The 23,273-nt window shown below is 38.7% G+C and overlaps 2 protein-coding genes across 3 annotated transcripts in view; one reads left to right on the top strand and one right to left on the bottom strand.

The window, feature by feature from the left end:
* The window catches only part of LOC134211064 (peptidoglycan-recognition protein LA), a 45,092-nt gene extending 31,282 nt beyond the window's left edge, over positions 1–13,810 (top strand). For both annotated transcript variants that reach the window (XM_062687638.1, XM_062687639.1), the window contains exons 2-5: positions 12,278–12,487; positions 12,564–12,796; positions 12,862–13,068; positions 13,138–13,810. In XM_062687638.1, the coding sequence (XP_062543622.1) occupies positions 12,278–12,487; positions 12,564–12,796; positions 12,862–13,068; positions 13,138–13,308 (821 nt within the window). In that variant the 3' untranslated portion in view covers positions 13,309–13,810. The remainder of the gene's footprint in view (positions 1–12,277; positions 12,488–12,563; positions 12,797–12,861; positions 13,069–13,137) is intronic.
* Positions 1–23,273, bottom strand: part of LOC134211069 (uncharacterized) — a 167,045-nt gene that overhangs the window by 56,751 nt on the left and 87,021 nt on the right. The gene's annotated exons all lie outside the window — the stretch shown is intronic.

Raw genomic sequence — 23,273 nt, 5'->3', positions numbered from 1 at the left:
TGACGAATCTGATAGCACCCCCACGAAACCCAACACTATCAATAGGTAGATGAAGGTTTCGGCTAGCTGTTGATGGTGTTGGTTTGCGTCGAAGTGCTACCAGATTCATGAAATCGACGTTCAAATCTTTGTTTACAAAAGTAGATAAGTCGTTTTGAAAATTTTGTCTTGAGTTGATCTGAATCGAAAGTAACTCGACGATTTTCACAATACACCCCTGGAAATAATTATAAAGCATTCGCTGATTTTCATACAAAATGGTCATGCTTGAGGATCAAAGTCTCGATTTCTAGCTATTGAGGACATTTTTGACATCCCAGCTAAATAACCTTATTTTTAAATTATGGATTGTTTTTTTGTATGGATGTTTATTGAAAAAGCACGTTTGATAAAATATAGTTGCAAACTATAATATTAGAAATCATTATAAAGCCACTCCACTTGTATGGAGCTTAATATAGAAGAGGTGGCTTTACAATTATTTCCAACTAAAACGTTCAGGAAACATGCATACAAAAAACAATCGTAATTTGGGATACCAAAAAAGTCCTCAATCTGATCACTCGAGATTGTGATCCTCAAACATGATCATTTTGTATAAAAATTTACTTTCTATTCTGTTGATAATAAAAGTAGGTACAAATGATTTTTATTTTGAACTTTTTTTTTTCAACAGGTAGTGCAAAAATAGTGACTTTAGTGACCATTTTCCGAAAAATAGTGACTTTAGTGACTTTTGGATGCAAATAGTGACTTTTTAGTGACTAGACTCAAAATAGTGACCAAGTCACTAAAAAGTGATTCGCTACCAGGCCTGGAAATCGTACGACTCCGCAAGACGCTCCGATCGAATAGAGTTCGCCGCCGTACCAATACTATCTACAAAACGCTTATTAGACTGGTAGTTCTCTACACGAGACCTAGACGATGCTCGTGGAGGACCAACGCGCACTGAGAGTTTTTGAAAGTGCTGCGTACCATCTAGGGTGGGGTGCAGATGGCGGACGGTACGTGGAGGAGGCGAATGAACCACGAGTTGCATGAGCTGTTGGGAACAGCACAGGCCGCTCCGGCCTTAGTCTGGTAATAAATAAATGAAACAGTCGTGCCATTGAGGATGATTTTACAGTCCTCAGGCGGAATATGTTTAAGGGATTTAGAGTGGGGGAAAATGATGACCTGGGTCTTCGCCGCGTTGATACAGATCTTCCAGCGGGTGAGGTATTCTGGTCAGGGCATCCAGATCTCGTTGGAGTTTTGCCGTTAGCGCTCTGATCACTCTACTATTGTAGACGATGGAGGTGTCGTCTGCGAGCAGAGACAGAATGCCGCCTTCTGGAGGTTCTGGCATGTAGGAGGTGAACAGACTGAAAAGCAGAGTCCCGAGGATACTGCCCTGAGGGACGCCTGCGACGATGTCGTGCGCATTGGAACTCGCTCCGCTGGTTGAGACGCTAAATGTCCTTGCCGCCAGGTAATTGTTAATGATTTTCACCAGGTAGCTTAGAATATTCTAGCGTTGTAGTTTGTACACCAGGCCATCATGCCATAATTGCCTTCTCAACATCGAGTAAGGCCATGGCGGATGTTTTTAGACAAACTTGTTCCGTCTGAGGACGTTGGTAAGTCGAGTCAGTTGGTGTACGGATGACAGACCGCGGCAAAAACCAAACTGTTCCTCGAGCAAGATGTTGAGATTTTCGGCTAATGTTCTGCTCAAGATTGTGTGATCTGACGAAATGACGTCCTATTCCAGTGACCTTCTCTGCAAGAGTTACCAAGCGAGCCTTACAGCCATTATTGTCTACTAGGATTAAAGGTGAAATGGGCCGAGGGTTAAATTTTAGTATTTTGGTCATTTCCCAGAACGGCTTAACATAGTATGGCAGAGTGCGGATCTTATTCGAAAAATCGTTATTTTTGAAGTCCACCATTCTGGCCTTGATATTTTTTGTGATTTGATTGCAGTCCAGTACGCTGAAACAGTGACATACCGAAATCGAATCCAATCTTTGGTGAGTGTATCGATGATTAAGGTGTTGCTTACCTTTCGATCCGTCGGTCCATGTTGTTCTAGGGCTACCGAGATCGCCTCCTGGATGGAACGCAGCTGTCGATCATTTGCTTCAGGCGTTACCGGCCATACCACGTAGTCGGCGTTGGCGTCCACGCACCTTTGGAACCGGCCCCATTCGACTCGATAATAGTTTCGCCGGGACAGCTGATGCCGATGAACCGAGGAGCCCACTTCCGCCACCACCAGATAGTGTTCCGAGCTAGTAGACGACGGACTGCGAGATGTGGTCGTTCATGTTGGTGAAGTTCAAGTCGATTGTCGAATGGACGCCGAATCGACTCATCCGAGTGGGGGAATCCGGACTCAGGATCGTGTAGTGGCCTTCTTCCATATCATTGCTCCAGATGGTGCCGTTTCGATTGTCACGACTGTTGCCCCAGACTTGATGTTTGGCATTCAGGTCGCCGGCAATGATGTCTCCGCGTTAGCTTGACGATGTCCCTCCTAAGAGTGGCAGATGAACCATCGCCGACTTTAGCTTGAGTTGGGCAGTACGACACCGATGGCCTCAATGATGCTGAAAATCGGAACTAGCTGCTCTGATGTGTAGAGTGGTGGGTCACCCTTGGCCGGAAGGGGCTCATTGTCCTGACGACGGAATCCAGGGGAAGGAAGTGGGGGCCATTCTCTGGAGGATGGAACGAGTGGTGTTGGAGCTTGAATCGATACTGCAGCAGCCGCCAGCTGTTTGTGAGGTTGCAAAGCTGGAAGTATTGGTATCGCTCGTCGGGGCGCCGGGATGGCCGGAAAGTTCACCTCGTTGAAAGCAAGAACACGGTTCTTCTTCGGCAGGGTTCTGGTAGAGGCCTTCTTCCGGATTTCCAAAAATGCCGCTCGCTTTGGGCAATCCTTGGTTGTAGCCCGATGTTTGTCGCCGCAGTTGGCGCATTTGGAATCAGCCACCTCCATCTTGTCGCACTCTTCGGATGGCATGGAGTTCGCCACACTTGTTGCAGTGGGGTGTAAGCGAAGCCCTATAAACAAACAGTGAATTGCTCACTGTAGAACCATTGCACAATAAATCCATTCTCACTCTTCAGCTCAATCCTCAAATTACATTCACATCATATGCTTACCATGCACTCCTCAAGTGCAGGTCATTAAATCATTGCACCCTGCTGAGTACATTGTACCCAGCAGAACCGGAGCAAACAGAGGATCAAATTACAGACCTCCACTGTTGTCATCGAACTGCGCCTTATGCAGATGTTGCATCTTTTTTACAGCAATTACAACTTATTTACCGATCGCCGCTGATTGGTTAAATCGATGCTTAGCACCTCCTCCACTCAGGAACTATTATGTATTAGTATTTGGATACATTTGTAACGAGACTAGCTGTAAACTGAATATGAAATAAACCGACACTCTTGTCTTGAATCTAAAACGGTACGGACCTTATCAATGCCAATGTCCGAACAACACATGGCGACCGTGACATAGTCAAAGAGTCAAAATAGTATAAAGTTGAAATTGTTAAGTGTTCACGATGAGAAAAATCGCTAAGTATGGACTAAGTTTCCCTAGTGCTAATCAGTGTTGTGTGTGCACTCAAGTTCTTATTCAATGTCATTCATAAGTACATCGAAGAGATCATAGAAGAAAATGAACTAGCGATGAATAGCATCCATTAAAGTAGTGAAGTGAAACAATTAGATTGCATCAAAAACTTTGCATCTGGTGAACAAACGTGTGACCCCGGCTAAGTGCCGTAAAACCACCATGGGTGCCGAAAAATCTAAAAGTGAAGAAATAATAATACAACAACAACAACAGCAGCAGCCTTCACCGTCTGGGACCGGATTCGGCCCGACTCACATAATAGCAGCTTGTATGGTTGTGCTGCTAATAGCAATTTTCTTGCGTTTAGTGTGGCGTGTGATAATGCACGAAATTGAAACCCGCCCGCGTCGTGCAGAAAGTTTAGCCAACATCGTCTAAAATATTACTCCAAACGTATTTCAATGATTACACTGAACTATTGTGTTGAGCTAAATGTGCGTGAGATATTAGTAGTGCTCAAAATCAATCATGACCAAGAAAATAGAATGGGGAACAGTGCGCGTAACAGGGAGTAAAATCCTGCCCTGTCGGAAGATTTTTTTTTAACATCTAAATGCACCCCGAAGCCACAGTACACATCGAAGCCACAGGAATGACGACTAAACGAAACACTGCAACACCGAGGAAGGATCCGGTTAAAACGAACTTAACCGCAGAAGCTAAGTTATTTGGTTACGACAAATTGTGAACTATTACATTACAATGCAAATTATTATAAATTATGAAGAATTACACAATCAGCTCTCATTGATCTAATAACAAAGTGACCATAAGTTAAATTTTACTTTGCTCATGTTGCAATTAGAAGAGGATATAGGACAACTAATAAAACTTTCGAATAACCTTAAAAGTCAATTAATACAAACTATAGAAAAGAAACGTTAATTGCAAAATCAAATTATGCTACAGAACTTTTCTCTGACATCGAACGAAGTTTATTAGAATTCGAAGATAAAATACCATTACCAAAATTAAATTTCCTTATCAAATCTTCCAGAGAAGCCAAATTGTCAATAATTACAATAATAAATAATAAACTTAGTTTAATGACAGAGGAAAATCCTATAGTCCCAATCATGGCTCAATTTGACGTAAAATGGCATCCAGCGTACTAAAGACATACGATGGATCGCCAGAAGATCTAAATGCTTTCACTGACGGAGTAAATTTTTGTTGGAATTAATGGAAGCGAACCATCATCCTATGCTTCTAAGTTTTATTAAAACACGTCTGACAGGTAAAGCTAGGGTTGGCTTACCTGTTAATATCGTTTCGATACCTGATTTAATAAACATTAAGACTAGATGTGAGGAAAAAAGTTAGTGCCGAAAGCGTTATAGCTAAGCTTAAGTCAGCTAAAATGAAAGATAATATCGAAACATTTTGCACAGAGATTGAAAGCTTAACCAGCAAATTGAAGAACATTTACGTGGAACAGCTAATTCCAGATGACGTGGCAGGTAAAATGGCCACTAAAATTGGAGTTGATACACTTATCACCAACACCAAGATGAATACACTACTAGGTGCTCCAATCTGCCAAGTTTATGGAAAAGAAGACGGCGGGGGTGAAAAATTCATTTTCAGTGCAAAACGAAAACAAACCGGCTGGCTCTCCCATACTAAAATCCAAGATGGCTGAATCGTGAATTTGGCAGATTGGAACACCTAGTGGTGTATTCATCTTGACCACCACCATCAGTCAAGAAACTAAGATAATACTGAAGGTTGGTAATTTCGCAGACATCAAAGATGCGATTCAAAAGTACAGGAGAACGTGACGCCTAATGCGCACATTTTCCATGTCAAACGTGGTGAAAGTTCAAATCAAAATTTCAGGAACAACCGTTCCAGGGGCCAACATTTTCAAATTATCAACGAAACAACCGTGGAAGACAATACCAAAGCTCTTTTCAGAACAGAACATTTGGTCAAAATCGTGGTCGTGGGGGACACAACTTTGGAAATAACAGCAGAGGAAACCAATTTAGAGGTAGAATTCATCAGAGACGTGTTTATCACACTCAATTGGAAAACCAATTGGGCCCTCAACAACATTATCAAGTTGGGGGCCAACTTCCAACTCAGATGCCCAACCAATCTCATCTGCAACATGTACTACAAATGCAGCAACAACCCACAGTTACTTACCAAAACCTGGCACAAGACCAAAACCTGGCAATAAAAAGAATTTTCAAAATCCAAACCAATTTTTCAAATTTTGTAACTTTAAACTTGAACACTTGCGGCTCACCTTGTACCCTATTAATCGATACAGGTGCAGAGATTTCCTTGTTAAAACTTCCAAAATTAAAACCAAACGAAATTATAATTACAACCGAACACTGTTCGATTACGGAATTGACAATAACCCAATCCAAACTCTTGGATCAACTATTGCCAATTTTCAACTTCCAGACAATTCGTCAATAAATCATATGTTTCAAATAGTCGAGGAACTTTTCCAATCCCTACCGCCGGAAGTTTAGGTAGAGAGGTTCGGTCACAGTACCAATGTGTCGTGAGTTATGATACTTGGACTCTAAAGTGTTTAAACAAAGGTCAATTAGTAGAATTAAATATTGAAGATAATCTTGGAGGTGACATTATATTACCTCCAAGATGCGAAACTTTTAGGCAAGTTGGTCTGATCTTAGACGAAGGTGACTATCTTTTCCCTTCCATTGAAATTCAACCAGGAATATTCGGGGCAAACACCATTGTTAATCCTTCGAATTCAGTAGTAAAATTCATAAACACGACTGATAAAGTAGTCAAATTAAACAAAGATTTTTCAAACCATTGTGTACCTCTGGATAATTATAATATTTTCAGTTTTTCGGAAAACCCGACCAATAATAGAACACAACAACTTGCGGAAGAATTAAACCTATCTCATATCGAAACAAAAGCTAAAAACAGATTGATGAACCTTTGCGATAAATACAGTAACTTGTTCGCCTTAAAACAGATACTTTAACATGTAATAATTTTTACAAGCAACGAATACATTTAAATGACCCAGCTCCTGTTTACATAAAAAATTACAGGACTCCAGAGGCACACGTAAGTGAAATTAATTCTCAAATTAACAAAATGTTAAATGATGGTATAATACAACCTTCAATATCACCGTACAATTTCCCAATACTTCTAGTTCCGAAGAAGTCGGAATCAGGAGATAAAAATGGCGTTTAGTTGTCGATTTCAGGCAATTAAACAAGAAAATTATCGCCGATAAATTTCCTCTCCCAAGAATCGACGAAATTTTGGATAATCTGGGAAGAGCAAAGTATTTTCAACCCTGGATCTAGCTTCAGGTTTCCATCAAATAGAACTCGAAGAAGACTCAAGGAAATTCACTGCCTTCTCCACATCTTCAGGTCATTTTGAATTTAAAAGGTTACCGTTTGGTTTGAATATATCACCAAACAGTTTTCAGAGAATGATGACCATTGCTCTAAGCGGTCTTCCTCCACAATGTGCATTTTTGTACATTGATGATATAATAGTAGTTGGATGTTCAATAAATCATCATCTAACGAATCTAGAAAATGTTTTCGAACATTTAGCTAAGTACAACTTGAAATTGAATCCTTCGAAGTGTCAATTTTTCTGCGCTGATGTCACTTATTTAGGGCATCATATTAGCAGACTAGGCATACAACCGGATAAATCAAAGTATAGTGCAATTTCAAATTTTCCTATTCCTAAAAATGCAGACGAAGTTAGAAGATTCGTTGCATTTTGCAATTACTACCGACGGTTTATACCGTATTTTGCAGAATTAGCCAGTCCACTTAATGCATTATTGAAGAAAATGTTAAGTTCGTGTGGACTGACGATTGTCAACACGCCTTTGAAAACATGAAAATGAAACTCCTATCGCCTCAAATTCTTAAATTTCCGATTTTTCTAAACCATTCATCTTAAGCACCGATGCTTCTAGATTAGCTTGTGAAGCAGTATTATCTCAAGATGAAGATAACATAGAAATGCCAATAGCATACGCCAGTAAAGCGTTCTCGAAATGCGAAACAAACAAATCAACTATCGAACAAGAGTTAATTGCCATACATTGGGCTATAACTCACTTTCGACCTTATTTATACGGCAGACGGTTCACAGTGAAAACTGATCACCGTCCGTTGGTGTATTTATTTTCGATGAAGAATCCATCGTCCAAACTTACACATATGCGATTAGACTTAGAAGAATTCTGTTTTGAAATAGAATACGTTAAGGGTAAAAACAACGTGGGCCCAGACGCTCTTTCTCGTATTAGTATCAACTCAGAACAACTTCAATGTTTGTCAATATTACCAGTTCAGACGAGATCCGCTACACAGAAACTAAATAATCAACGCAACGCAACAATTATCTCTGATTCATATAATACAAAGACTGATCACCTAAGTATTTATGAATCAGTAAGCAATTTGGATGCATTCAACATCCCGAAAAATATTTCTAATATTGTACAAAATAAAATCGATTTGCAAATATATACGAAAAACCTGAAAAGAGCAGTTGCTCACGCAGCATTATTCTATACTAACGGTAAAATTGATTTGGTAAACTGCCTGCAGGTAATAAATGAAATGGCCCAAAAATCAAATATTAAAATTCTAGCTATGAAACGAGACGATAAAATATTCACGTTAATACCTCCAGCGGTATTTAAGCAAGCGTGTAATGAAAATTAAAAGATTTAAAAATCATAATATATGTACCGGTACAAGTAGTTAAGGATTATGATATGATACAAAAATTGATATCTGAAAACCACGACTCGCCTACGGGAGGTCACGTTGGTACAAATAGATTACTTAAAAGACTAAGGTCAAAATACTATTGGCCTAATATGAAAAATACAATTATTAGTTATATAAAAAACTGTTTTAAGTGCATTCAAAATAAGCATACTCTTAAAACCAATGAAATTTTCGTGAAAACTACAACACCAGCTAAGTGTTTTGATGTCATCTCAATTGATACAATAGGACCTTTCACCAGGTCATCAAAAGGGAACAGATACGCTTTAACTATCCAATGCGATCTGTCGAAATTTATCATAGTAACCCTATACCGGACAAACAAGCAAAAACTCTAGCAAAAGCCTTAGTAGAAAACTGTTTACTCATATTTGGGTGCCCATCTGAAATAAGATCAGATTTGGGTACCGAATATAAAAACGAAATTTTTGATAACATATGCCATTTGCTAAAAATTCAACAAAAATTTTCAACCTCTTACCACCCTCAAACCATAGGAAGCCTGGAACGCAATCATCGTTGTCTTAATGAGTATCTTAGACACTTCATTAATGAACAACATGACGATTGGGATTCTTGGTTAGTGTTCTATTCCTTTAGTTATAACACAACTCCACACTCCGAGCATTTATTTACGCCATTTGAGCTAATTTTTGGAAAACAAGCCAATTTACCAAGTCAATTTATAAATAACGTAACAATTGAACCCGTATACAATTATGAATCATATCTAGCTGAGTTAAAATTTAAATTACAAACAGTCTGTCAGAAAGCAAATCAACTTTTGGACAAATCAAAATTAAAAAGGATTCAAATTCAACAACAAAAAGCGAACCCGCTTAGGATAGGAAATAACAACAAAGTTTGGCTCAGAAAAGAAAAACAGAAGAAAACTCGATCCCGTTTATTGCGGTCCATACGAAATATTATCGGAAGAACACCCAAACATTATAATAAAACATCTTTTAACAGAAGAAATTCTCAAAGTTCATAAAAATAGATTAATTGTAGCTCAAAAACGTTAAGTGTCAGAATTACATTTATGAACGAATAATCTTACCTTGTAATATCATTCTTTTCTGAGGGGAAGGTGTAAGCGAAGCCCTATAAACAAACAGTGAATTGCTCACTGTAGAACCGTTGCACAATAAATCCATTCTCACTCTTCAGCTCAATCCTCAAATTACATTCACATCATATGCTTACCATGCACTCCTCAAGTGCAGGTCATTAAATCATTGCACCCTGCTGAGTACATTGTACCCAGCAGAACCGAGCAATCAGAGGATCAAATTACGGACCTCCACTGTTGTCATCGAACTGCGCCTTATGCAGATGTTGCATCTATTTTACAGCAATTACAACTTATTTACCGATCGCCGCTGATTGGTTAAATCGATGCTTAGCACCTCCTCCACTCAGGAACTATTATGTATTAGTATTTGGATACATTTGTAACGAGACTAGCTGTAAACTGAATATGAAATAAACCGACACTCTTGTCTTGAATCTAAAACGGTACGGACCTTATCAATGCCAATGTCCGAACAACACAGGGGCTTCATGCGGCAGTTCCTGGTGCCGTGCCCGAAGTTGAAGCAGTTGATTGCCAGCGTCATCAAGCGGCAACGGCGAGAACATGTTGCTCTGTAAAAGCTGCTTGGAGGGGTTACCCGCGCCTCCAAGAGCAGTGCGCTTAAGCACCTTTCCAGCAACCGAATCGGCCACCGAGTCTCCCATGACGGGTCCGGGAGAAAATAACGCCAAAAAATGATTCCCTGATTCCCGAATCCTAATCCCCGTCCATCTTTAAATATTGTAAACCTAACCTCGAGTAACCACGAGTACGATGGCTTATTTCCCTCTCGTACTAATTTAATAATAAGATTATGTCGAATGTACATATCACAAAGAAACGTGGCTCCGTAAAGTGTTATACACGCCTGAGCCTACCAAATGAACGAACTTGGAACGCCAAAAAATGGAGCGAGCAAAAAGCACGTTCGTACACGCTGCTGTCACGAACTAGACTGAAACACGTACTGGCGAATATTTCAAAAAAGAGAGTGGCGCGTTTTGATCGTTTTATTTACCAGAGAAACAGAAAATATGTTAGAAAAAAGTTGTAGAAATTATTTGTTTAGAAGTAAACACTTTAATTTATATGCGCTTCAAGAAATGCAGGTATTGAAATTTTTATTTTTCGAATGTATCGATTTTCATCTTGCTAACTGGATGGATTAGTTCGAAAAACGATGGCTGTTTAATTTATGAACACACCCATATTATCCAGTATTTTGAGCTCGATAATGGCGCCGTGAGTTCCTTTCAATTTGACATTCAAGAGGTAGAAAACATTGGAGCTCATCATGATGAAATAAAGAATCTCAAAGTTAATAAACAAGTGCCAATTCTCCTTGGAGGTACAGACCCTATTCGATTTTGGCAACATTAGGTTTTGGCAATATTCGATTTCGGCAACAAAGCCTTTCTATTTTGACAACAAATAAATAAAGTGAATAAATATTAAATATCAAGATGTATCCAAAAATGTCATGTCACAAAAGAAGATGCATAAGTATTACACACTTTATTTTTGTTTCCAAATCTTCTTTCTTTTTCCTTCTTACTTCTTACCTCTTACTTCTTAATGTTTCCCTGTTTCTTCTTACTTCTTTCTTCTTCTTTCTTCCTTCTTCCTACTTTCCTTTCTTCCCTTTTCTGTCTTTCTTTGACGTTTTCTTCTTACTTCTACCTTTTTCCTACTTCTTTCTTTCTTCTTTCATTTTTCCTTAATGCTTCTTTCTCCCTTCTTTCTTATTTTTTCTTTTTCTTAAAATATATCTTAATTTTACATTACTATATCGGAAACCTTGGTGAGCGAGCACAAATCCTAATCCAAGACAAATCCAAACAAACTTCACTGCATCTTATGCAAACCGCAGCTGGCACCTATTTTATTCATATAAGCATCAACCGAAACGGATTCCGTGTCATGTAAAATTAAGCTATCGTTTAGTCTGATGAAGAGTAATTGAATCACCAAAACGCTTGACCTGTTATTCCTGGATCGGCTCGCTTTCAAGAGGTTGAAATACCCGAGTGACTAACAAGATAGGCTTTCACCACAGACAAACAGACATAACACATTGAACATTCTTTCATCAAATTCATCGTCGTACAAACACTAACGACATCTGTTGTTTTCACTAAGTTGGGCAAATCACGAACCAGATGGCGGTAGTGAGCGAACGTCAAACTCGAGTAAATACGATGCGCGCGCCACGAGTGAGTAATTGGCCAACTAATGCTTATTCAAATTGACCAGTACATCAGTGAACGATGAGAATTTCACGAGTGTTATGTCTGAATGTCTGTGCTCTCACTATGCGGACGAGCTGGCTCTTTTTTTATTTTCCTTTGAAAATATGAACCAAGGTGTTTCAAGGTGCTCAACCAAGCCCAAGTTCGATGGCTTTTGCTAGGTAATTTGGCAGCATCGTTGGCGAGGATGAGATCCAAAAACGACTATTTGTAATGGTAACTTAAGTGAGCTGTGTAAAGCCATTAACCTACAAATCATCGACAAATGCAGAGCTACTAACAGTCAGGCCAGATACAACACTAAGGGAGTTACTGCCCTTTTTTAACAGATTTTAGCGTGATATTCTAGCAGTAACATGTACAAGAATTATGCTGTTGAAGCAACATAAATTTTGCCCAAAAATAATCAGAAGGCTATGTCTAGACGAGTGTCGAAAGTGTCACTATCGCTAGGTTTCATACTTGATAATGCTATATGTAGAAATTATAATTACATGAGGAAAATCAAAGAAAGAATAATGTCTTTGTATCATTACAGCCGGTCGAAACAATCAAGGAAGAGGTTTACCATCACCAGAGCAAACATCAGTATTGAGACAGGAACGATACTTCCTATATGCAGCGCTCATTATATTTACAATAGTTGCCTTCTCTACAGCATTATATTTTATCATTAAACATACTCAAAACATCACCAATCCTAGTCAACCGGAGATCCTCTTCGGAAACGATTATATATCGGGAACAAGTGAGTATAGTTCCCGGAATGCGATAAAAACAGTCAAGACTTTCCTATCTTATAATAACCTTAGACTGACTTACAGTTCCCAATCTCGGAAACGGCCATCTAGTCATCGACCGTCAAAATTGGGGTGCCCAGGCCGATACTCGCGGTCCATACCCTTTAAAACACCCAACACCCTACGTTTTGATTACCCACATAGGAGTCCAGTCAACACCTTGCTTGGATATGTACAGATGCTCAATCAAAATGCGAACAATCCAAGATGCGGCCGTAGCCGAGCTGAGCTTACCAGACATCCCCAATAACTTCTACGTAAGCTTCGAACAACGAGCACAAACTGGCAAGGCACTTATTCAATTTAAATTCTGTTCTCGTAGCTTGGCGGTGATGGATTCATCTATGTTGGTCGAGGTTGGGACATAGCGAACGCCTACGCAAACCACACATTGTCGGTGTGCTTCATGGGAGACTACGTTCGGTACGAGCCGAATGATAAACAGTTCTCTGCCCTTGACCATCTGCTAGCCCACGGAGTAGCAAAGGATTTTCTGACCAAGGACTATCAACTCGTTGCCCATAATCAGGTACTTTATTATTGGAGAGTGAAACACACTTGTCAACGTTAACAAATGTTTATTTTTTTATTTTTTCAGACCCGAACCACCAGAAGCCCAGGCCCGTACATCTACGAACGGATATCGAAAATGCCCCGATGGTCTCCTTGTGGGTCTCCGGGTCACAGCGCATGCGGTGCCGAAATTGGACTGCCACTCATTTGGGCCCAGGATTATCCGAAGAAGAACGTCACCAAACCCGTGAATTAGGCAAACGTGTGAATGGAGTATCAATTGGTGCTAAATACATACATACATCATTTTGACGCGTGTAATTTTGCTTGAATGCAGTGCAGTGGTAGAAAAAGCAAACACTCGTTCGTAAGCAGCAAAACCTGGCAAAATTATTATAGAAACGGCAAACGGAAACAGACACTCAAGATCGTTTGTTTGAAGAGTGGGGTGCGTTAGGCGCGATAAGCATTGGCCGGGTAAATCATGTGAACCTAATTCGGAATCTCCGTCAGATGATCTAGATATGATTGAGTGTAAAATTCTTTATGATAGGAAATGTGACTATGAGGTAACTTGCAAACATTGTAAATTAATATGCTCATATGAATGCAACATATTGTATGCAAATCGATGTATTGTTAATTAGATAGTTAAGCTTGGTATTTACGCATGTTGACTTCGTAGTGATATGCTCAAATTAATGTACAGGTTGGAAATCACGTTCATAATAATTAATAATAAATGGAAACTTTAAAACTGATAACCTATTCAATGTTAAAATCCAAGTTGGAGAATATTACAATCCCGGAAGTAATTAGGTGTTGCTCTATGTCATTTTTGTGGCCCGCTTTGTGTTATAAAAAATATTTCCCAACCAGCCCAAAAGCTTTCCTATCTGGTTTGAAAAGCTCAATGAAAAATACGCGTCACTGATTTCGAATTTCTGAGATGTAAAATTTATCAAGAAGTCATAATGAGCTAGCAGATTTTTTTTTTTTAACTTTATTAATGTGTTTTTTTATTCTAGCAGAAATGGATAAACCACTGAGAAAGCTAATTCAGAAAGGAATTAGGTTTCAGTGGTTAGATACTGAAGAGCCAGCAATCAACGCCATAAAGTCGTCAACGCCACGCCGTTGTCTAGGGTTCTCCAACGTGGATGACGAAACGTTTTTGTTCGCCGATGCTAGTCCAGTTGCTTTAGTTCTCATCCAAACAAATAAGCGAGGAGATTGAAGAGTCGTATGCAAAGCGAAGTCGTTAACCGACATTGAAAGGGGATATTGTCAGACAGAGAAGAAGGCTTTGTCACTAGTATGAAGTGTTGAAAAGTTTAATCTACTGATTGTAAAGCCCTCACCTTCTTATTCTTATTCACCCAGGCATCTCGCCCACCGTATTGAACGGTGGGTACTGCGACTTCAGAATTGCAAATATATTATTTGTGCATATTCCCGAACCATCAAACATTGCGGATGTTATGTCACAACAAGCTGAGGTACTAATGGTTCACGAAATTGTTTCTGCGGCAGTGTCAACGGTTGCTTTGGCCTGGCCCGAAATCGAAACTGCTAGCGAAAGCAATGAAGTCATATACAAACCCCATTCGATTTTAGCAACACGTTCGGAACATTTATGTTTCCAAAATCGAATGGTTTTTGTTTTCTCATGATACTTCAACATTTCTTCACTTTTTGTGACGCTAGGCACACTGTGATGCTTTTTTACGCGAAATCTAAATGTTTACACTAAAAAAAATTTACACGGTTTAAAAAAGAATTTCGTCGGTTTCGGGGTCTAAGCAAATTTTTTTACGAAAATTTTAGGCGTATATCTTGAAAAAAAAAGTTTACGCGATTTTTTAACATTTTTTTACGAGGATTACAATATTTAGGTGGTTTATAGGCAATATCAAAAAAATAAAAATAAAACCGAATGTTGCCAAAATTGAAAGGGGTCTGTATTTTGTTAACATTGTGCTGCTAAGAGGAGATAGGGTCATTATACCGCAGAGTCTATAACAGCGTGTCTTGCATCCAGGGCTGAAAATAGTCATTCTCGTCGTATGAAGAAAGCTAAAAAAAAGATAGTCTCCATCATAATACTGTACGACGCAAAACCTATTCGGTTTCTTTGCGCCGCATGCCTACCATGAAGATAGTGGCGCAGCCAAAAGCTATGACGATTTCCGTCGTTACTTCGGTGCACGCCAGAGTAAACGCGGCGTGCGATGCGACGTGACGTGACTCACGTAAAGGAATAACAATTATTATCAATGAACTGTCACTGCGTCGCATCGACTTTAGACTTTACTAATGTTCGCAGATTAGCGCTGCGTGTCACTAGTTGTCTCTTTTACATCCCCGTTGTTCTTATGCAAAGCAAAGACTGACGTAACATTTGCAGTTTCTCGAACAAACCGTTCATTTACTATAATATCGATTTGAGTAATAAAATGGCAAAACTCTTGGAATATCATCGTACTGCATAACCAATATGAAAAGTCATTACAAATCAAAAACGTGCGACTAAATCTTGAAAAGCGGACCGAAATTGATGAAGAAAAAATGATCGCTTCTGATGAATATCCTCCCTAACTCTTGCAACGCACTCTACCACAGAAACGCATTCATCTGTAATCTGTACTATAACCAAATAGCAGGGTATTTGAAGCAAACATACTCACAGTAAGATGAGATTCGAAAAAAGCCTCATTGTACGAAGGCAAATATGTAATGAAAATGAAACAAGGCATCATCACCACTGGGGGATATATTTTGGTTTGCTCGCAAAAATTGCATTCGGTGGGGAATGAAATAAGATGTCATATTCAGAACTATTTGCACTGGTCAACTTTCCGTATCAGTGCTACTTTTAACTTTTCTTGTAGAATGTTTTGTTGATGTATCTAATGCAAAAGAAAAGCTCCAGCTCCGCTATTTGGATTATTTCACGTTTTTCTGTAAAAATAAGCAGTGTATGTCCTTAGGCTTTCAAACTGGTAATTATCAATGAATATCTGGCCTAGTAAAAGGAAACCATAGAGATATTGGATGGATATTTTTGACATTGGCTCCTTTCTGATTTTATACATAAAGATTTATCAAATCTGTTACTACATCCACGCATAATAAGCCCATAAGCAGGAAGTTGGAGTCTTATCCTACCCAGGATTTTCATTTCACTCATCAATTAGCCATAAAATCAACGCAACGAGAATAGTAGGCGCTCTAACATGAGCCATCAGCACTTACAAATGCCTCCACCGAAGGACGTAGCATTCGTGTAGGTAATTTGTAGTAAATTGCAGAAAAGTTTAGGCACTTTTTGAAATAACTTTGCAAAAAAAAATTCTCCGAATGTCTCCAAAACTCAGCTTATAATTTTCCAACATAAGTCGAGAACCTCTAACTTGAAACCATGTAGCACGCATCTATACGACTATCGACTAACCCACTTCAGAGTTCGGTTTTATATACCTATGATAGTCTAGATGTGCCTCCAAAGTTTGGAGTCGAAACACACAAACCCACTCCTAAGTTGGTTATTTCTTGATTCAAATAGGGAAACTTTAATTTAAGATCGACCAACGTTCCTCCAGAATAAGGTTTTTCTTGATCTGATTGTAAGTATCGAATCACTCCAGCGCTGGATTCTATTGATCCAATAATTCTTTCAAACTACTGATAAAACCACTTGAGATCCGATGATAGCGGAATATCAAATTGATATTTCATTGATCCAAATAGTACAGATAGCGATAATCCTCCTGTGGTTATAAGGACTGTATCGAAAATAAGTTATCCACTTTCAAAGTGTTACTATTCAGAAGCTCATGAAGGTATTGGTTTGTTTTACCCTGCAATCGATGTATTCATATGTTAAGTTTCAAAAAAGAATTTGTGTGTTTGTTGAAAATTTGTTGTTTCCGATGTATCGCAAATTGAAAGGAATATTGAAATTCGAGTTTTGGACACATGGCTCCGTAAGAAAGGCATCAAGATGGATAATTTGACAAGGCGTTTCGCTATCCACCCCCAAGACGCGCGGCTACAAAGCAAGACCATGCTGGGTTCGATTCCCGGATTGAAAATGGTCTCGACTTCGCTGGGCATAAAGGTATCATCGTGTTAGCCTCATGATATACGAATGCAAAATGATAACTTGTGGATGTGGAAGTGCTTAATGAACACTAAGCTACGAGGCGGCTCTGTCCCAGTGTGGGGATGTAATGCCAATAAGAAGAAGAAGAATAAAGAAATATTTCAGATAAATCTTTAAGTCACAAGTGTTCGGAATATGAGTCTGTTTGGGATTTGAGTCAAAACGGTACCAATGATTTCCTTGAAAATTTTCAAAAATTTCTCCGTGAAAACTAAAAAAAACTCTAGTGTAATTTACGAATTTCCAATTAAAAGCCAAAGAATTTCTAGCTGGAATAGATTGTATGAACGGAAAAGGGTGTTTTGCAGAAACGACATTTTCGACCAAATTGCACTTTCTGCCGACCATTTCTACCATACTGCATTTTAGGGCCAAATAACCAGTCCGACGACTGTTTGGGCTAAACGACCACTTAAACCCAACGGCATGTTTAGCCAAATGATCTGTTAGAGCAGCGGTTCTCAACCTGGGGTACATGTACCCCTGGGGGTACCTTTGCTGGTCTTTGGGGGTACCTGAGCCAAAATTGCGTAATGGCGGATGTTGTATTATAAAATTGCAAAGAATGCTTACTTTAGGATTGATCTTGAAATTTTAAACAACTTTTATTCTTTTTATTCAGTTTATTTCATTATTTCGTTTTTAACGTTACCAGAAAGAACAGATTTTTTTCTGTTGAGCACATTTGTTATCTTGAATAAAAAACACAGTTCTTATAAGGTTAGGGATTTTATGAAATTTTACAATCACTGTACTAAGCCTAAGGCTAAAATCTATTACGCCCATTTGGAAAAATATTCAACAATTGATAAAGTGAAAATTGGTTTTCAAACACAACATAACATGCTGACGAAATCATAATTTCTATTTGTGGTTGAGTTCCTCGAGTGTATTCCACTTGGAATCAAAACTGCTAATTCCTTTTTGATTTAAAGACGATCTACAATTCCCCTTGAGAAGATAGCTACCTGTACCATGTTTTTCACAACAGTGTTTTCATCGCTTGCGAGAAAATATAATCTGAGACAGGCGTCTTTTTCACATAACGTAGTTTTCACATCTTCGTCGTGAACTTTCAATCTTCACCGTGTTTCACGGCAAACTAATAAAAAGACAGGGACACCGCCTTCGACCATGGGTCGTATAGACTGAACACTTAAGTACAGACTGAACACTTAATTAACACCTAGACAACGGACAACACACATAACACCCAGTGGACCGGTGGAGATTTTTTCGATCACCAAAAATTTCCTCCTTACAGGGGCGGGAATCGAACCCACGCTCCATAGCCCATGCGTCTAGACGATTGACGTCGCTAACCGCACGGCCACGAAGCCCACAACTAATGTTACTGAAGGAGGCTTTTCCTTGGGACAGACGATGTCAAGAACAGCCGATATGCATTCCTAAACTAAATCTCCGTTCTTGAAATTGGAATGGTTTCAAGTGTTTTGACAAAATTTCACCAATAGCATAACTGACACTTGCTGCATTTTCAGACTTGGTGTTTGCACAAGTGAAAAGAGCTTCAATAATTCACTCTTTCACAAATTAATTTAATCAATATTGTAAATGTATGCTAAATGAGCAGCTTACTTTTGAAGCTTTTTCACATTTTTAATAATCCAATATATCTCGCGTTGAGAATCATAGAGGCGTAACTGCATTGATCTATTTCTCTTCTTCGATGTTTTCATTTTATTAATGTGGCGAATTGCGGTAGTTTTTCGAAACTTTTATTGTTCGGCGTGAAAAAGGTTGGTTGCACCAGAATCAAAATCACGGTTGTAGCTTTTGAAACAATTGAGTTAACAAAATCGATCAATACAGTTACGCCCCTATGATACTCAGCGCGAGATATGTAAATATCACCAGCATTGTAAAGCTTGGTCTCGCAATGTTGTTAAAATTCATTCAAAATCAGATATAATAATTCTCTCAACACAGAAACAGTTTTCGAACAACTTAAGTTAAATTTCTCTTCACTGAAAACGCGATGTTTACATCAACTTTCCGTTTCTTGGGGTCACTCAATGCTTTCAATCCTAAGATTCAAATTTCTCAAACACTGACACCTAACATTCCAGCACTCGTAGTATTTATCCAACTTGCAATGACGAAAATGGACTTTAATGTGATGAATCTGTACCAAAATGGTGCAATTGTATTTTCTTCACATGATCAATCTTGCCAAAATGTCATGCTGCTGCAGAAAACAAACATATTCTATGTTATCGTGCCACATTGTAACTATTGTTCTTATGCTGATGTTTCATTATAGCACCCAAATGAGTGCTATAATGGATATTATGCAACCCATTTGAGTTGCATAATGGTCATTAAAGCACCCGTTTCATTGGTATGGAAAAGTGGGCCGTTTTATCACTCATACGTCAACTGTAAACCAGGTGTTATGATCAGGAATTGCAAAAACTACTATTGTAATTTTGTGTTCGTTTTCATTAAATTGTGTTCGCATCCGTGTTATGATTAAAGTTGAAGTTAAGTCACTTTAATATTGAGATTGTTCGAAATTGTTAAAAATTGATAAGTCGATGTACGTAAATTTGTCAGAAGACCAAAATTATTTATTTCAAAATTCATTGAATGGTTAGAATTGATAAAAGCCAAGTGAAAATCGTTTGCCCACTTTTACATTTTAGCTTACCGGTAAATTAAAAAAAAAACTAGGATACCTCCAGCTGCACCAAGGTCTGAAGGGGAACCACTCAAAAAAAAGGTTGAGAACCGCTGTGTTAGAGCAAACAACTTTAATTTTGGCTAGATGACTTTCGTCTTAACGTGTTATTCGGCCAAGTGGCATTCGAGCAAATGGCTTTTCGCCTTTCGGTTATTCAGCCGAATGTCACAAGAACAAAAGGTGTTTGGCGAATATGTCATTCAGCAGAACAAACCGTTAGACCAAAACCAATCTGGCCAAAACTGACATTTGTGTGAAATTAACGAAACGACCATTTCGGCCAAATCACCAGTTCAACCGTAGGAAACTTTGGCGAAATTCAATTTTCGAGCAAACTGTTGACAATTTATAACCGTTTCGCCCAAACGCTCATTTCGGCCAAATGCAATTTGGCTAGATGACTTTCGGCTTAAGGTGTTTTTCGGCCAAATAGTTTTCCGCCGAATAATTTTCGTCCAAACGACCCTTCCTTTTTTAAAATAATTTCCTATGGAATTTCCAAAGAATTTCTTATAGACAATACAAAGAACTGCTCGTAGGCATCCTAAGAAATTTCTTCTGAAAACATTTCTGTTGAAATACCAACAGATTTCCGTGCAAAATTTGATTTTCCACGTAAGTTCTAAAGAATTTTAGAGGAAATTTCGAAGAATTTTCAATAGAAATCTAAAAATACCGTGCCAATTCCAGTAAAATTACCAAGAAGTTTTTAATAATATTACGAACATTTTTCTGTACAAATTTTGTACAACTTCTCGTGAAAATTACAATGAGCTTCGCTTGAAAATTCCAAAGAATTCTAAAAACTTCAAAGTACCGTAGGACATCAAAGTCCGTACACTAGCACATCAGTATATCAAAAGTTCTATAGAAAATAAAAGCCGAATGCAAATGAAACGTTTGTCGTTGATACAGAAACACGAAGGCCTCTTCTATTGAAGTGTTCAACATTTACACATTAAAAACTATGAAAAACACTATAAAATAAGAAAATAAATCAATACATCTTGAATCGAAATCTGTTCACCGTGGACGGGATAAAAAGGATAAAAAAAATAGCTGTACCATTTTTTACTAATTATATGAATTGAAGCAGACTGATGAACTGAACTACAAATAGTTCAATAAATCAATACGCACCTTCAGAAAAGATCCCATCGATATGAATTCCGCTTATCTTACTTTATGTTTTGCAATTTGCACTTATAGCAATTATGATCTACACGCAAACAAATGGCGCCAAAACTCCGCGTTTGATGGGTGGCGAATTGTTTTTGATTTGTGTTATTTTAATTCAAAAGTCAATTTTTCGTTTTTATTTCAATGGACCAAAAGCCAACGATGCCAATGGCCTTCTTTTGTTTGTCAAATACAATGACAATTTCTTCCAAAAAACATTCCAAATCTTACCCAAATGCAATCCAAAGCTAAGCGGTGTTGAACTTCATTACTTATAAGGTTTAAGAACAATCTTATAAAGATGAGAAAATCCATGCTTATCCAAATTCAATCCAAATCAAATCCAATGCAAATTCAATCTAAATCAAATCCAATGCAAATTCAATCCAAATCTAATTCAAATCCAATCCAAATTCGTGCATTAAATCCAACTTTTAGTTTCGCGTATAGTATACCATTAACCATTTGGCATCAACTAGTACTGCTAGCCAATAACTCCAAACTAATCTTTCGCATAAGATATTCGAACTTTCGATTTAGCAAACCACAAACCATTTTCCGACGGTCTTCGAGACGCGTCTTGTGATTTATCAAACCACAAACCATTTTCCGACGGTCTTCGAGACGCGTCTTGTGATTTAGCAAACCACAAACCATTTTCCGACGGTTTTCGAGACGCGTCTTGTGATTTAGCAAACCACAAACCATTTTCCGACGGTCTTCGAGACGCGTCTTGTGATTTTGCAAACTTAAATATATCACTCGTCACAATTAACCACTTGAATTTAACTCATCACATGAAATCAGCGACAGGATCCAAAAAATAGACTGGCATGATCGCTAAAATGTGTGGCCCTAAATGGACGGAACAAAGTTATGACAGCGACTTTCCGTGGATGCGTGTGCACGCCGCGAAGGTCTGACTGGGAGAGGAAAAGTCATGGCTTGCTGCTCGCCGATTTACACTCAAACCCCACATTTCCCTTCTTCTCTCATTAAAAACGCAAGTTCCGATTTGTCCTTCAATATAACACAGCTACTCTGTCCCTTTAAGAATTTCCTTTTGCCTGTTCTGTTCAATGCAATATTCAAAAACTATGTACTAATGAAAGCTTCCTCCATGTTCTCAAACTTGTATGCTATAATATTAATGTTGTCGGGGAATTCAAATGGCTAGTATAACGTTCTACACCTGTTAATATTTTAATATTTTAGATAATTATCTTTTTTTTATCTATTGTATTTATTTGATTTTTTTTTTATCTGTTGTATTTATTTGACAAGGGGCCCTCCTTAGCCGTGCAGTAAGACGCGCGACTACAAAGCAAGACCATGCTGAGGGTGGCTGGGTTCGATTCCCGGTGCCGGTCTAGGCAATTTTCGGATTGGAAATTGTCTCGACTTCCCTGGGCATAAAAGTATCATCGTGTTAGCCTCATGATATACGAATGCAAAAATGGTAACTCGGCTTAGAAACCTCGCAGTTAATAACTGTGGAAGTGCTTAATGAACACTAAGCTGCGAGGCGGCTCTGTCCCAGATTGGGGATGTAATGCCAAGAAGAAGAAGAAGAAGAAGATTTATTTGACAGGCTCAGGCGTGTATAACACTTAACGGAGTCGAGACTATTAATGATATTTACAATCGATACTCGTGGCGACTCAAGGTTAGATTGCGTAATTTGGTGATGGACGGGGTTGGGATTTAGGTTTGAGGTATTTCAGCTGCTCATCCGGGTATTTGACGTCATGTTTGGTTTGGCGTAGCGTCGTGCTCGGGTTTTGGTTCTTCAGGGAGCATCTTCCGGATGGCCAGAGCTTCATGGTACACGGAACAATAAGACAGAGACAAGAAAAATTGAGAAAAAAATAAGTATTAGACTTTGATGTCAGACGAGCAAAGAAAGGCATAGATGGCCTGCAAATAAACCACATCGCGATCTCCCAAAACACCTTGAACTTCCCTGAAGGGTTGTTTACCTCGGGCCACAAGGGTATCCAATAGTTGCTCTCTGGAGGCGTCATTTTTCGAGCAATACCAAACTACGTGATCGATGTCATAGTAACCGGCTCCACACCTACATACATTGCTATCGACCAGGTTAATTCTATAGAGATGTGCGTTTAGTGAATAATGATTGGACATAAACCTCGACATCGTGCGAATGAAGCCT

Source organism: Armigeres subalbatus, chromosome 2 (genome assembly GCF_024139115.2).
Source record: "Armigeres subalbatus isolate Guangzhou_Male chromosome 2, GZ_Asu_2, whole genome shotgun sequence".
Classification (NCBI taxonomy): domain Eukaryota; kingdom Metazoa; phylum Arthropoda; class Insecta; order Diptera; family Culicidae; genus Armigeres; species Armigeres subalbatus.
Note: the sequence above shows the minus strand (reverse complement) of the source record. Positions and strands in the feature narration are given on the sequence as shown.